This window comes from Balaenoptera ricei, chromosome 9 (assembly GCF_028023285.1).
Source record: "Balaenoptera ricei isolate mBalRic1 chromosome 9, mBalRic1.hap2, whole genome shotgun sequence".
NCBI lineage: Eukaryota > Metazoa > Chordata > Mammalia > Artiodactyla > Balaenopteridae > Balaenoptera > Balaenoptera ricei.
Window position 1 is genome coordinate 29,969,487 of NC_082647.1, and position 13,237 is coordinate 29,982,723.

At 36.1% G+C, this 13,237-nt stretch overlaps 1 protein-coding gene across 4 annotated transcripts in view; it reads right to left on the bottom strand.

Annotated features, from left to right (window-relative positions):
• The window catches only part of CPED1 (cadherin like and PC-esterase domain containing 1), a 312,531-nt gene that overhangs the window by 243,810 nt on the left and 55,484 nt on the right, over positions 1 to 13,237 (bottom strand). For all 4 annotated transcript variants that reach the window (XM_059933517.1, XM_059933516.1, XM_059933518.1 and 1 more), the window contains exons 3-4: positions 8,206 to 8,312; positions 2,163 to 2,238 (exon numbers count right to left, since the gene is read on the bottom strand). In XM_059933517.1, the coding sequence (XP_059789500.1) occupies positions 2,163 to 2,238; positions 8,206 to 8,312 (183 nt within the window). The remainder of the gene's footprint in view (positions 1 to 2,162; positions 2,239 to 8,205; positions 8,313 to 13,237) is intronic.

Here is a 13,237-nt window from a genome sequence, read left to right on the forward strand (position 1 = left end):
ATATAAAGAGAGAAGATATTGAAAGGCCTGTTGCTGAACTTTTCAAATCTAGGATCATCCAGTTACCAATTTGGAGGTACATAATATGCATATATTGTAATACGCTTCATTCTTCAAATAAAATTATACACACACATAGACATACCTGTAGCTACACTTTATTTTTTAAATTAAATCTGTGAAATGGGTCTCACTCTACTCACTATATAGATTAAAAAACAAAAACCAACAAACCCCAAATTTAACTCACACAGCTAATAGGCAGTGGAGCTAAAATCTCTGGTTTCAAAATTTGTGTTTTGCCTGTCTCTAAATGAAACACAGCTCAAAACAGCATGGGCCACTTTGGCTTTAAATAAAATGGCTAAAATATATAGTATTATGTTTAGTTTTACTATCTTTTTAATAATACCTTACTTTTTAAAATAACTTTAGGTACCGGCATGATGCTATCTAATCTGTCTTCAATATTAAATATTCAGCATTCACAACAAATAACGTGTTTTTTAATCTTGTGAATACTGATTTTATAGTGTATACTGTATATTCATAGCCAGAGTCTCCAACGTAAGCTATTGTTTATAAAGCTTATATCAGAAAACAATGTTGTAGACATACTGCTTTAAAGCTACATATCTAAGAAAATTATCTTCAGCTACAGAAAGATAACATTATAGGAGAAATAATTCCATTAAAAAGGCTGTATATTCCATGAAATTACCTTGTTAGTCACAGAGATAAACAGAAAATTACAAACTACACAGAGTGGGGAAAGGTGTCTGGAACTTACAGATGTTCTTGAGAAAAAAAAATGTTTAAAGCAAAAAAGACAGAAAAAAAACGTTTTAATTTTATGGAAGCAAAATATAAACTTAGGTAAGAGTTGTTTGGGGAATTTTTTAAAACTGGTAATCCATTTCTGGCTACAAACAGGTTTTCATTATTATGATTCTATCCTGCTAACTCCAGTGCTAATCAATCATTTTGAAATGTAAACAGCAACAAAGAAAAACATACTTTAAAAGTATGTAAGTTCTGGTCAAAACATAAACAAATGTTTTTCAAATTGCCTTAATTAAAGGATTTCTAGATACTTATTAATAATGCATTACTGGGAATAATTATTTTACTTGCTTCTCACAAAAACATTACTTTTTTTTTTTTTATAAAATAAAAAACTATCCAGCTAAAGTTTACAAAAACAAAACAAAGAGATTAGGGAGTCAGTTACAACTGTCATATAAAATGATAACTGCAGAACCAGGTTTATACAGCTATCATTTATTTTAAACAAGTATCTTAAATTAAAAGATTAATTGCTGATTTATATTTATTTTATTTTAATCCTTGGTAAATGACAATAGAAGACTGTAGTCTTTATAATGGGACATGCCAATGTGGTTAATGTTTGATGTAGAAGCAGAAACCCCATGGAAAAGCTGATGGGTTAAGATACCAGTTTTCTGATTCAACTCAGACACAAATTAATTTTTAAAAACATAATTAAAATTATGTGGATTTAAATTTTAATTATATAGTGCAATACTTTCTAGGGGCATAGCTATTAAACATTAAGTGGGTTTTAAACTAGAAATGTGAGGAACTCTTTCACTGATGGGTTTTCAAGTAGGCTATAATTTCATCTATGAAGACTCATATGCCATCTGATGTGTTCTTTCCACTCTGGGATTCTATGAAGAAGTGAGATGGTAATTTTTGTCCCAAATTTCTAAAGTTGTCAAGACAAATTGAGAGAACTTCAGAAAGAAGAAACAAAATTGTTAAGATCAGAATCACTTAATCATAAAGAAATACATTTTTAAAAAACCTCAAGTTTTATATAATTAAGAAGTACTATAATAATTGCTTTAAATATGAAGCAGCAATTATTTTGAAGACAAATACATAGGAAGAAAAGGAATATTCATCTAGAAAGTTAGAAGGCAAATCTGAAAGAAAGAATATCAATGTTTTGTGTTATTCCTTATTATCAAGGTCCTCCCACTGGCAAAACCTTGTGGATTCTGGCAGATTTGTGATAGTGGAATTGATAAACAAAGGAGCTTATTAGTACGCTGATCTGAGGGCTTCTTAGTCAGTGTCTGCTGAGGAAGCCTATATATCTCACAGGTTTATGCATAAGGAAGCAAATGAAAGATTACCTGGAAATCTTCTAATTAGTCGACATAATCCTTCCTTTCTGCAAAGCTGATGTTGTATTTCTGGTAATATGTTTACCTGAAAGGAATAAAAAAGATTCTAGTGAGTTAAGCATTCTCTGCTAAAGCAAAGAAAATACAAACAGCCTACAGGGTACAGATGTGAAGCACTGTCTACACCAACCACCTCCTACTTCCAAATCTCTGTAAGTCAACTTTAAAATCCAAAATAATAGAGTGGTTTATTTGATAACATAAAATAAAAACGTGCCCTTAGAAATCTTCAAAATATTTGGGAATACTTGTTAAAACCTTGATATATTTCAAAGCCATGATATTTGCTAGAAAAAATAAGAAAATAATTTATGTCGTTATGGCAAATAGAGTAACACTACTAACTTGACAGTTGCACATTTTGCTTTGGCAAAAAATAGTACTAAACATTCCTCAAAGTCAGCTACACTCCCAAGTTCCAAAGGCCCTCAATGATTTGAATCACGGACATCTAGTGGTAATTCAATGCTAAACCTGTTAGCATTTATAGTTTTCACTTCATACTGAAGGGTATTTATTGCTTTCGAGTATAAAACCCAGTCACCACAAAGCTATATTTTAACAAAAATTTGTTCTTAGAAAGCTTCATAAATGTTGTCATAAATTCAAACATATCTTTTAATTTTTAAAGAAAAGATACAAGCAAGCTTAATTCCCTCCTCTTCTGAATTTACAGATTAGCTATTCTCAGCTAAATCCCCCAAATAATGCCAAACATGGTAACGCCTCGTTAAAACCAACAGAAAGAGTCAGTGTAAATCAGCTTGAAAATCAGATTCATTTTTGAGCAATTATTGATTACTTTCAAATTAATTCACTCTACCCTAAAAACGTATTAGAGTTTCTTTGCTGTGGCCGGCTGGCCTGACTGGATAAAAAGAACTCAGCTGCAGCTGGAGAAAAGAGAGGGAACCAGAGACATGGGCTATAGTCCCACTTCTGGCCTGTAACAAAATCAGAACCTTGAGCCCGTCACTTTACTTCTTTTCAATTTCTCCATTTGTAAAATAGAGCCTTGGGTCTCTAAATACCACTTCCGCTCTAAGCTTTGATCAATTCAATAATTCAGTCATAAGCTGTAGTTTTTAAAAAAGGATTCATTTAAAGTGCTTTGAAACAGTTCATCGTATAAAAGTTCTCTAACCCTTGCAATCTTGTTAACTCTATCCGTTTATTCAGCAAACTGTAAACTTCAGCCCAGGTCATGCATAAATAAAGCCCAGGCTTCAGCAGAATCCGCTCTTGTGAATATGATAATTGAGAAAAGTGTATAGTACACTGTAGATTTTAGGGATGTCTACGTTTCTCAAATTCAAAAGTGATCAGTTTTAGAGTCTAAATGTAGGAAAAGAAGAAGGGCTTTCATAAAGTCCTGAAGTTTTCAGTTCAGCCTAAGACAGGCTGGAGGGAGGGACAGAGCATGATTGCAAAGGTCTGGGGAACCCATCCTAGAGGCTTGGGGGTTTTGCTGTTATTGTTAACACACAAAGAGCCTTTCTAAATTAGATTGTGAAAAGGTTTAAAAGTCAATAAACTTGAACCATTTTCCTCCACTTAAGGAAAAAAATCACTCAGTTGCTATTGACTAAATAGAATCTTTAACGATAGAAGGGCCAAGAAAAAGAAGCAGCATTAGGTAAGTAGTAGTGAAGGCTGTGTATGGACACAGGTCCTATTGAAAACCTTCTCCCACTTCTTGAAGGGCTCAGAGTAAATGTGCTGGCCTTGCAGACGTGTAGAGCATCCTTGGTATGCCCTCCTGACCTCTACAAACTGAAAGCACTAGCAGAGCCCTGGTTAAATGGATCACAGTAACTGAACTAACGGGCCAGAAGAATGTGTGTAAATGCTGCAAAGACAGAGTACAGCTTGCACAGATTTCAGATACAAGGGTAGTTGTTGTGTCGTATCAGAGAGATGACTTTTCACATGAGACCTTGGGTCACAACGATGAACCGACTCAGGGTCAACAAAGCATTTGCTTCAAAAAACCAGAGCCAAGCCAAAGGAAGCAACTGCTCTCACTTTCCCATCCCTTACCCAATGACCTCTTCCACTGCTCTTTCCTCCAAAGCACATCTTTGGAATTCACAGAGTACAAGAAGATGACATGACCATGGTGACACGTGACACTAGAGATATCATCTCCGTTCTACTCTGGAACTGAGCACCAAGCTAAGCAGTTAAACTAAATAACTTGGCACAAAAAAATAAACACATACAAGGCTATGGGTCCTACAGCTGTGCTAAATCAACTTTATTACACATACTTTCTTAATGAACTTTTTAATTGTTAAACCTAATAATGTTCTTCAATATCCTAGTGCTTTTTATTCTTATTTTTATGTACATCATAAAATATGTAAGATTTGCATCATTATCAAGTGGAACATAAAGAAGTTTTCACTGGGATTAGCTGACTTTTATACGATGAGCTTCTCCAGCTTAATACTGCAATAATTTTTTTTAATAGAACTTAAGTTCACAGCAAAATTGAACAGAAGGTACAGAGATTTCCCATATACCCACTCCCCCGACCCACACACAGCCTCCCCCATTACCAACATCTCCCCCAGAGTGTTTCATCTGTTACAGCTGATGAAGCTACACTGACACATCATTACCACCCAAACAGTCATTTTTAATATATACCGATTTTGTACTGGGTTCGAATGCTTTGTGTGTGTGTGTGTGTGTGTGTGCGTGTGCAAGTGCGCGCATGTATATTTTATATAGACAGCTGTTTTTCTTGGCACAGAAGTTTCTGCATCTTTGAAAGGATTAGAATGCATATAAAAAAATGATAATGACATTTGGGCCCTAGAATATTTCTGAGATCAAACTGGGAGAAAGGAAATGTGCATTTAAAAATATTTCAATCCTACTCTGTGGTAATCTAAATTGTTTTCATTACATACCGTCAGAAGCAAAAGTAAAAAAAAAAAAAATCATTCTTATTTTGAGACATATTTCATTAATAAGAGCAACAGTATGATGTTAATTATAAACATTCAGAAAGTGTTTATAACTCAAAAAAACTAAAACTACAGTAATACCATTAACTCATTAAGGAAAGTAGACATTTGACATGAGCTATTTATATAAAGTGTAAGAAAGCACCCAGGGAAAAAAATTTTTTTTGGTCACTCATGAACATTGAGAGTGACACACATGTCACATTGTATCTTAGGGAACTGTCCTTTTTCTTCATTAGATCTGTACAGATGCTCACATCTTGTATAAAAAATCAGACCTTCTCTGAAAGCTGTTCAGTATCATCCATAAGGAAGAGAATTAATGGCAAGAAGGGAACCAGCTAATCAAAGAAAATACAGTCTTATTATCATCCATGTCTCTCCCAGGTAATTATCACTCCATCACGGTCACCTGAAAATGTCCTAGCAAGCTGTAAAATAAGAGCCATTTCAGTAGTTCTCAGTGCTCCAAGTACTAAAAACAGCACCCCAGATTCAGGGACTGCTAATCCTACAAACATTCAGAACTAGAAACAAATTTCTCTGCTCTAGAAATACCAGGACCTGTTAGAGGTGAGATAGAGCCCCACTTACTAAACTTAGTGTCACCCCAAATAGTGGACCTTGCTTCAGTTTCAGCATCACACGGACCAATACAGTTTTAAATTCCTGTTACTTTCCTCCTGGCTAGAGAAACTCCTGGTCATTCATGATCTACAACAGACCTTAAGATCATTTTCATTAAGCACTTAAATTCCAAAGCTCTGAAGTGGTGAGTAATCCTCATTTGAGCAGGTGCCCTTTCTTTGTTCATTCTAAGGTCATTAACAATCCTAACACATACCCAACAAATCTGAAGCAACTTCTGTTTTGAATACTTATGTTTACATAAATAAGTCATGGTTCACAAAACTTCAAATTATTCATGCTCCAAAGTGACAGTTATCTAAATGTATCATTTAGAATTTGTGTATTCTTTAAGAATATTCATTAGAGTAGGCTTTAAGTGCAGCAGCTAAATATTTATTTAGAAAGGTTCTATAGTGATATGGTTAAGAACACAGAATTTAAAGTCAGACTTCCAGAGTTTGAATCCTAGATGCTTCATTTATTAGCTAGGACGACTTAAGTAATTTTCTTAATCTCTCTGTGCTTCAGTCTCTTCATATGTAAAGGATGTATATAAACAAATATGTAAGCACTTAGAATCGTTCTCAGGAGGAGGCCTTGGCAAGAGATTGGAAGGTGGGAGTAGAGAGAGGCTGAATACTTATCTTCCTGGCTTCCTCTCTGCAGGGCTATGATTTGGTAATGGCTACATTCCCCTATGTTTATAGCTCCTTTCCACGGATCCCTCTTTCTTGGCTCCGGCTCTTATCTGGTTTTGCTATACAATTCCTTCTATTGTACACACCCTTCTTCAGACCAAGGGTGGTAAAACCTTACGATGTTGTTGGTCCCTGGGTGCCTCTAATCTTTTTTGTTTCTCTTATCCTGCCAAAAGCTCTGTAAATAGCTCTTTCATTAGTTTCTCTTCAGTTAAATCCTTTGGAGTATGGCATCTGTTTCCTGCTGGGAGGTTGACTGATACACACAGCAAATATTGTCAACTTTATCCTGTAGCTGATGGGAAGCCATGCAAGATTTTAAGCACAGGAGTAACCAGGTTAATTCAGCATTTTCTATTTTTCACTCTGATAACTGAGAGCCCGATGGATTTCAGGGGCAAAACACTTGCTTCAGAAAAATCAGTGAGGAGGATTCAGCAATTGTCCTGGTTATACATGGTGACTGTCTGACCAGAATAAAGGCAGTAAGTATGGAGAGTAGGTAAGATATTTGAGAACTATTTAGAAGTTAAATTCCTTAGTATTCATGATTGATAGAATGCAGATGACAAGAGAGAGGAAGGGCTCAAAGGTGAAGGCCAGATTTCTATCTTAGGAAGTGACAAGAGTGGTTAATCACGCTCATGACCAGCAGAGCAGTTCTGCAGAGCTTCTAAATGCAAGTGCAGAAGTGAGTTTACCAGGGAAAATAATGAATTCATTTTCTCTACGTTGAGTCTGAGGTCCTATGTGACATCTAAGTAGAGATGTTCAGTGGGTAGTTACACATGCAAGCCTGAAGCATGGGAAACTGCTTTGAACTTTAGATGTAGATTTGGGAGTCATCAACTACAAATGGTAGGTGAAACGTTAGGGGTGGTGCTGGGGAACAGAGGCATTTAAAGAACGGACAGAGAAAAGGTGGCTCTGAAGGACACAGAAAGGATGGCCAAAGATGTACGAGAAGAAGCGAAAGAATGTGCTCAGTCTAAAGGTCAAGGAAGGAAAGAGTTAGAAGAAGGAGTGATCACAACTGTCAATTGCAGAAATATCAAATGATCACGGTAGCTACTATAGTACTCTTTTACTACTGAAAAAATAGCTATTGGCTTTGACACTTTTCTCACAGATTTGTTAAAGTTACCAAAAATAGAGCATATGCAAATTTTCCAGCTCAGTGACTAGCACATTGCAGGCATCTGATAATTTTTAGTTAATTTTTCTAGAAGCATTTATAAAAGTTTACACACGATAGTAGATATAGGATGTCAATTTTTAAAGTTAATTTAAAAACTATATAAATTTGTTATAATTCAGGATATCAATTTAAGTTTGAAAAGTCAAAACAGGGATCTAGTAAATAAAATTTTTACTACTTTGGATGGACGGGTGGCCAGGGTAAGCAACACTCCATAGGCTATGTATTTCAAGGTCAAGTTTTGGGTCCCACTAGGTAAAACTGGATCCTTATTGGTAGCAGCTGAAGTTGAAGGGGGTCTTATCAAACCCAAATGGTGAAATTTTATGGTAAAGTGTATAAGGCATGGCCATTGAAACTTTCTCCAAAGATGCAACGGTTCCAGTTTTTCAAGACTTTTTTTTTTTTTCAACATTATGGACCAGGAAGTACTGGTGTTAATATTCATAGGTCTGATAAAATCTGTGCACATTTTGAAAAAGAATGTTTACCTTTTGATGTAAACCTAACTGGCACATGTCCTCCTCAGATATGCAAGGTTTTCCACCAGCTTTCCTAGAAGACAGGCAAACGAGCAGATCCCAAGAGCCCAAATCACCTAATAGCAAAAGAGTATGGAAAAACAAACAACTTCTTATCAGATTTTTAAAGGCACCATTTACTTCTTCAGATTAAAGAATGTAATTATTTAAATCCTAAAACACAAGTAACAATGATTCTGAATATACTTAAAAGTATATATTCAAAGTAACTAAAATTCACCTTTTCTAATTAAGCAGAAGTAACACTTTAATATTGTATCCTAGGGAAAATCCAATTATCTTAAGTTATATCATAAAATTCCTTTAAAAGACTAAAATTAGAATGTTTCAAATCACTAATTTTATAAATTCATAAAATCTTAATCAGAGATTGGGAGGAAAGAAAATTATAAAGTCTTTTAAGAGATGAGAGAGTTATAACGCTATGAAGTCAAAACATCGAACATTTTGCTCTGGGCCTCCGTATTACCCTTACTTTTCATAGATCTTGAAAATCAAAAATGCTCTTAAGGGGCTTCCCTGGTGGTGCAGTGGTTAAGAATCCGCCTGCCAGTGGAGGGTACACGGGTGCGAGCCCTGGTCTGGGAAGATCCCACATGCCGCGGAGAGACTAAGCCCATGCGCCATGGCTACTGAGCCTGCGCTCTAGAGCCCGCAAGCCACAGCTACTGAGCCTGCGCTCTACAGCCCGCAAGCCACAGCTACTGAGCCTGCGCTCTAGAGCCCGCAAGCCACAGCTACTGAGCCTGCGCTCTACAGCCCGCAAGCCACAGCTACTGAAGCCCGCGTGCCCAGAGCCCATGCTCCGCAACAAGAGAAGCCACCGCGATAAGAAGCCTGCGCACCGCAATGAAGACCCAACGCAGCCAAAAATAAATAACTTTTTAAAAAATGCTCTTATAAGTTTTCTTACAAAGAAAAAGTTGTGTTAGGTAGAAAATAAAATTTAATGAAAAATTTAAGATAGGTTTAGTCTAAAAGGAATTTGTGTTCTAGTTATAGACAAAGTTGACTCTAAAATACAGAGTATAACACAGACCAAAGAAATGATATTTCACCAAGAACAAAGTTCTTTGCCAATAAATCATAGTTACTTGCCAAAATAATCTCATCAGAGTACATTCTTGCATAAGTAATTGAACACTTAAAAATTAACATTTATGTGGCTATATATGGGTTTATTTTCCCTTATTCTTTTGGATCTATTTACATAAATTTGTATCAGCTTACCTTGCATATAATTGCTGCTTTAGAAATATTTGTTAAATGCATGAATGAATAACTAGCTAATGATAGGGTAGTAAACACATTACTTCAGAAACAATATAGAAATATCTATCTCAAAAAAAAAAAAAAAAAAAAACAGAAAAAGAACACTAAGTAATATATAAAAGAATTGGTACTACCTGGGAAACTTTCTCCATTTTGGATGGAAAGTCGGTTTAGAAAATGAAGCAATTGCTGTACACATGGCATCTTTTGTTGATCAATACTAAGATAAATGTTCCTTCAAGTAACTATTTATGCCAGACCTCACAAGTCAGTCCTGCGTTATTAGTGGCTTCAAAAAGCTAGAAAATATCCAATGCCTCCAAATGCTATCTTTTAAAAATTTCCTAGAATTTCTCACTTGAGAGCATAATGCTTTCAAAGAAGAATTATACAGGAAAAAAAAAGTTGATGAGGAAGAATATCTATGACAATTTGGAATGAAATTTCACTCTCCACTAACCAAGTCCTTTTCCATTTGACAAGTCCTGTGCTGTCTGAGCTATTGGTCCCTCTATAGTTGTCCCGTTGCTGGAAGGGAAACCTCTCTGCCAAACAAAAGGATCCAGACAACTGAACTCAAGTTAACTGAGCTCTTGTCCTAGAGCTTCTCCGTTTGCTTGATGTATCTCAAGATGCTGGAAGATGGCACAATAGTTCAAAAGAACAAGGAGAAATGATGCTGGTGACTGGGAGTTGGGAGAGATCTCATCCAGGTAATAGCCATCAGGCCTTAGGTGTCAAGGGTCTACCCTGTCCCATGCACTCTCACTTTGAAGGAAACTACAAGCAGATTCCAATGGCCAAAACCTAATACTCTATGATGATTCCAATACTTTATTTTAAATGTGCACCTGGCATTTTCAGCCAAAACCTTTTGATATGGATTCAAAAGGGAAAACACAGAGACTATTTTCATTCGATATTACTTCTAGCCCAGGAAACACTAAAACCCTAGAGGAAACTTCCTGTTATAATATACACAACTAAAAATTTTAAGAAGATAAGAATAGGCAGAGAGAGAGGAATTTCATATTATGGGCTGCATTGTTTGGGTGTTAAAAAACAGTATGTTTTTTATATTCCTCTAAGTCTGAAGCATGCCCCCCTTCACTACCCAAGGCATACACACAATTTCTAGAATTGAGACAAAGAAATATATATTTAAACCATAAATGTTTGAAACTGGAGACACATTTAACTAATTCAAAGTATTCAGTTTATTAAGAACCTCCTCTGAGCTGAACACTGTACTAGAAATATGAAAGCAAATAGCAAAACAAAAGGGCAGACAGTCACTGCCCTTAGCAGCAATAAGGGATCTAAACATCAAAAAGAATTTAGGCTAACTTATAAAGCATCACACAATTTCTTGACATTCATAAGGTTACCCCTCATCTCTCAAAAATATTTAATTAATATTTTAAGTTAAAAGTTAATATTTCAAAAATACCGTATAGCACATCAATTTCCTCTTAAAATGAAGTAAAGTATAACCAAAAATTTTCAGCGATCTCTTCATGTCCTTCTGCCTAATTCTTGCTACCATGGTCTGAAAAAAATGCTGATTGTTTCCACTCAAAATTCCTATCGTTACCCTTGCTGAATTCTACATCAAACTTCCAAATCTCTATTTCCTAGTTAAATTTTCTAGTTAAAGTCGACTTTTTCAATTTCTCTTCATTTCTATCTAGAAATCTACTCCCTTGCCCGATTCCCACAGCCCTTTTTTAAAGAAAAAAGCTTTATTTGTTTTATGAGTGGTGCTATGAATTCAAGCTTGGTTTAAAAAACTCCCAAAACCATACTGAAATCTAGAAACTGGGCAGAGAGCAAAGCATACTCACTAGTGAAGTAAATAACATTCAGAAGTCAACCTTGTAGCATCTGGGATACAAATTTGTTCCTCAACAAGATTACAAATTACTATATACTGTGAAGCTTTGGGGCCATGCTCAACAACCTAGAAGCATGAGTGTTTAGTGGACAATGCGTACAGCAGAGACTGCAGACTGCAGGAACACAGGGGGAGTAATGCCCGCATTTAGGGTGCATTTGGTCTGCACAGTGTTTGTTTTGTTTTTGTTTTTAATTTTAAACGTTTGTCAAAATGCATATGTCAGCACAATTCACATGAAAATCCAGATTTCAGCTTTCATTTGAAAACTTAGAAGTTTGGGGTTCATATCCTACAAGCCAGCCACTGACAGCTGAGGCCAGCTTCCCACATTTTCTGTAGTTTACCTTAGTGGCCCGACCTGGCCCAAACTCTGCCTGGGCTCTGCCTTTAGTAGCAGCAAGCAGTCCTTAGAACTGGTATAAAACACTGGCTTGTCAGTTTTCCATGAATTGTTCATTCAGCAAGTTGATGTTCCATGTTCTAGCTCTCAATGAATTAGGCTTGTTCATTAGGTAAATTGGTTTTGTTGAGATGACTATAGGCAGTTGATATTTGCTCAGCTGGTCTTTAAAGGATGTCTGAACATACCCTTTGATTTCCATCTTCGGCCATGCTCTTTCGCAAGGTTGAATAAGGTCACTTCAACTCCAAAGACATTTGGTTGGCCATGTTAAAGTTGGCAAGGACTGAAGTGTGGTCTCTTAGAGTCATTCTTTCTCTAACAAGCCTGGAAAAAAACGATTGGCCTGTAGCCATCTTTTTCCCTTATGTCTTCTTGGTTGGATTGCTAAAGTGGACCAGGTCCCACTCTTAGGTGGACCTGCCTTCATTTCTTTCTTGTTCACACTCTCTCTTTGGACTCTTTCCACATTCAGTCTGTCTCAGGGCTGTTGCCACAGTTATACGTGGCTCAGGACAGGCTCTTTCTAAGCACTGAGGCAAACATTTTTGGTGTTGGTCTTACTTGATGTGTTTCTTCTGTCCCCTGAAGGTCGACATTAGTGTAAGAGCAGAGAAGTCAGATTTGGATTGAAACTAACACAACATTGTAAAGCAACTATACTCCAATAAAAAGTAACTTAAAAAAAAAAAAAAGATTTGGATTGGGGAAAAAACAGGCAAAGCAGATCCTGGCCAATTTGGATGATGGCTTCTTAGGTTTTCCTGGCATAAGGAAAGGAGACCTTTATGTGACTCAGCCTAACCCTTTAGAATACTGCATTAGGATTTGGGTGCCAAGGCCACACTAATAAATAAGGAATAGTAGCAGTAGTAGTGGTAATAAATCAACAGCAATTAGTTCTTGAGTACTTAGAGTATGCCAGGTACTGTTCCAAGTATTTGCATTAATTAATTTATTTTATACAATACCCTGCTAGATATACTTTTTCTTTTTTTTTTAAGTGCAGAAAGGTTAAATAACTTGCCCAAGGTCAGCCATCTAGTTTGTGATGGGAAGAGAATTTGAATACAGGAAGTCTAGCTCCAGCAGCCATGTTTGTGATCATTACATCATTATTGCTTCAAAAAACAGGGAGGCAACAGAGACACTTAGCTTTTGATGCCTTATATGTATTAACTTATGCAGAACTTCCAACAACCCTGTGGAGTAGAAACTATTATTACACATACTTTACAGAAGAAGAAACTGAGACAAAGAGGAACTATCTAGCTTTGGTATTTTCTCAACTACTGTCCAGTGTCTATTTTCCTTTGGGACCTTGGAGGAAAAAGACTATAACAGGTATAACTCAGGTATTCCTAGACCCTCACCCAGCAATAGCACCCTAAAACATTATTAGTGATACCACT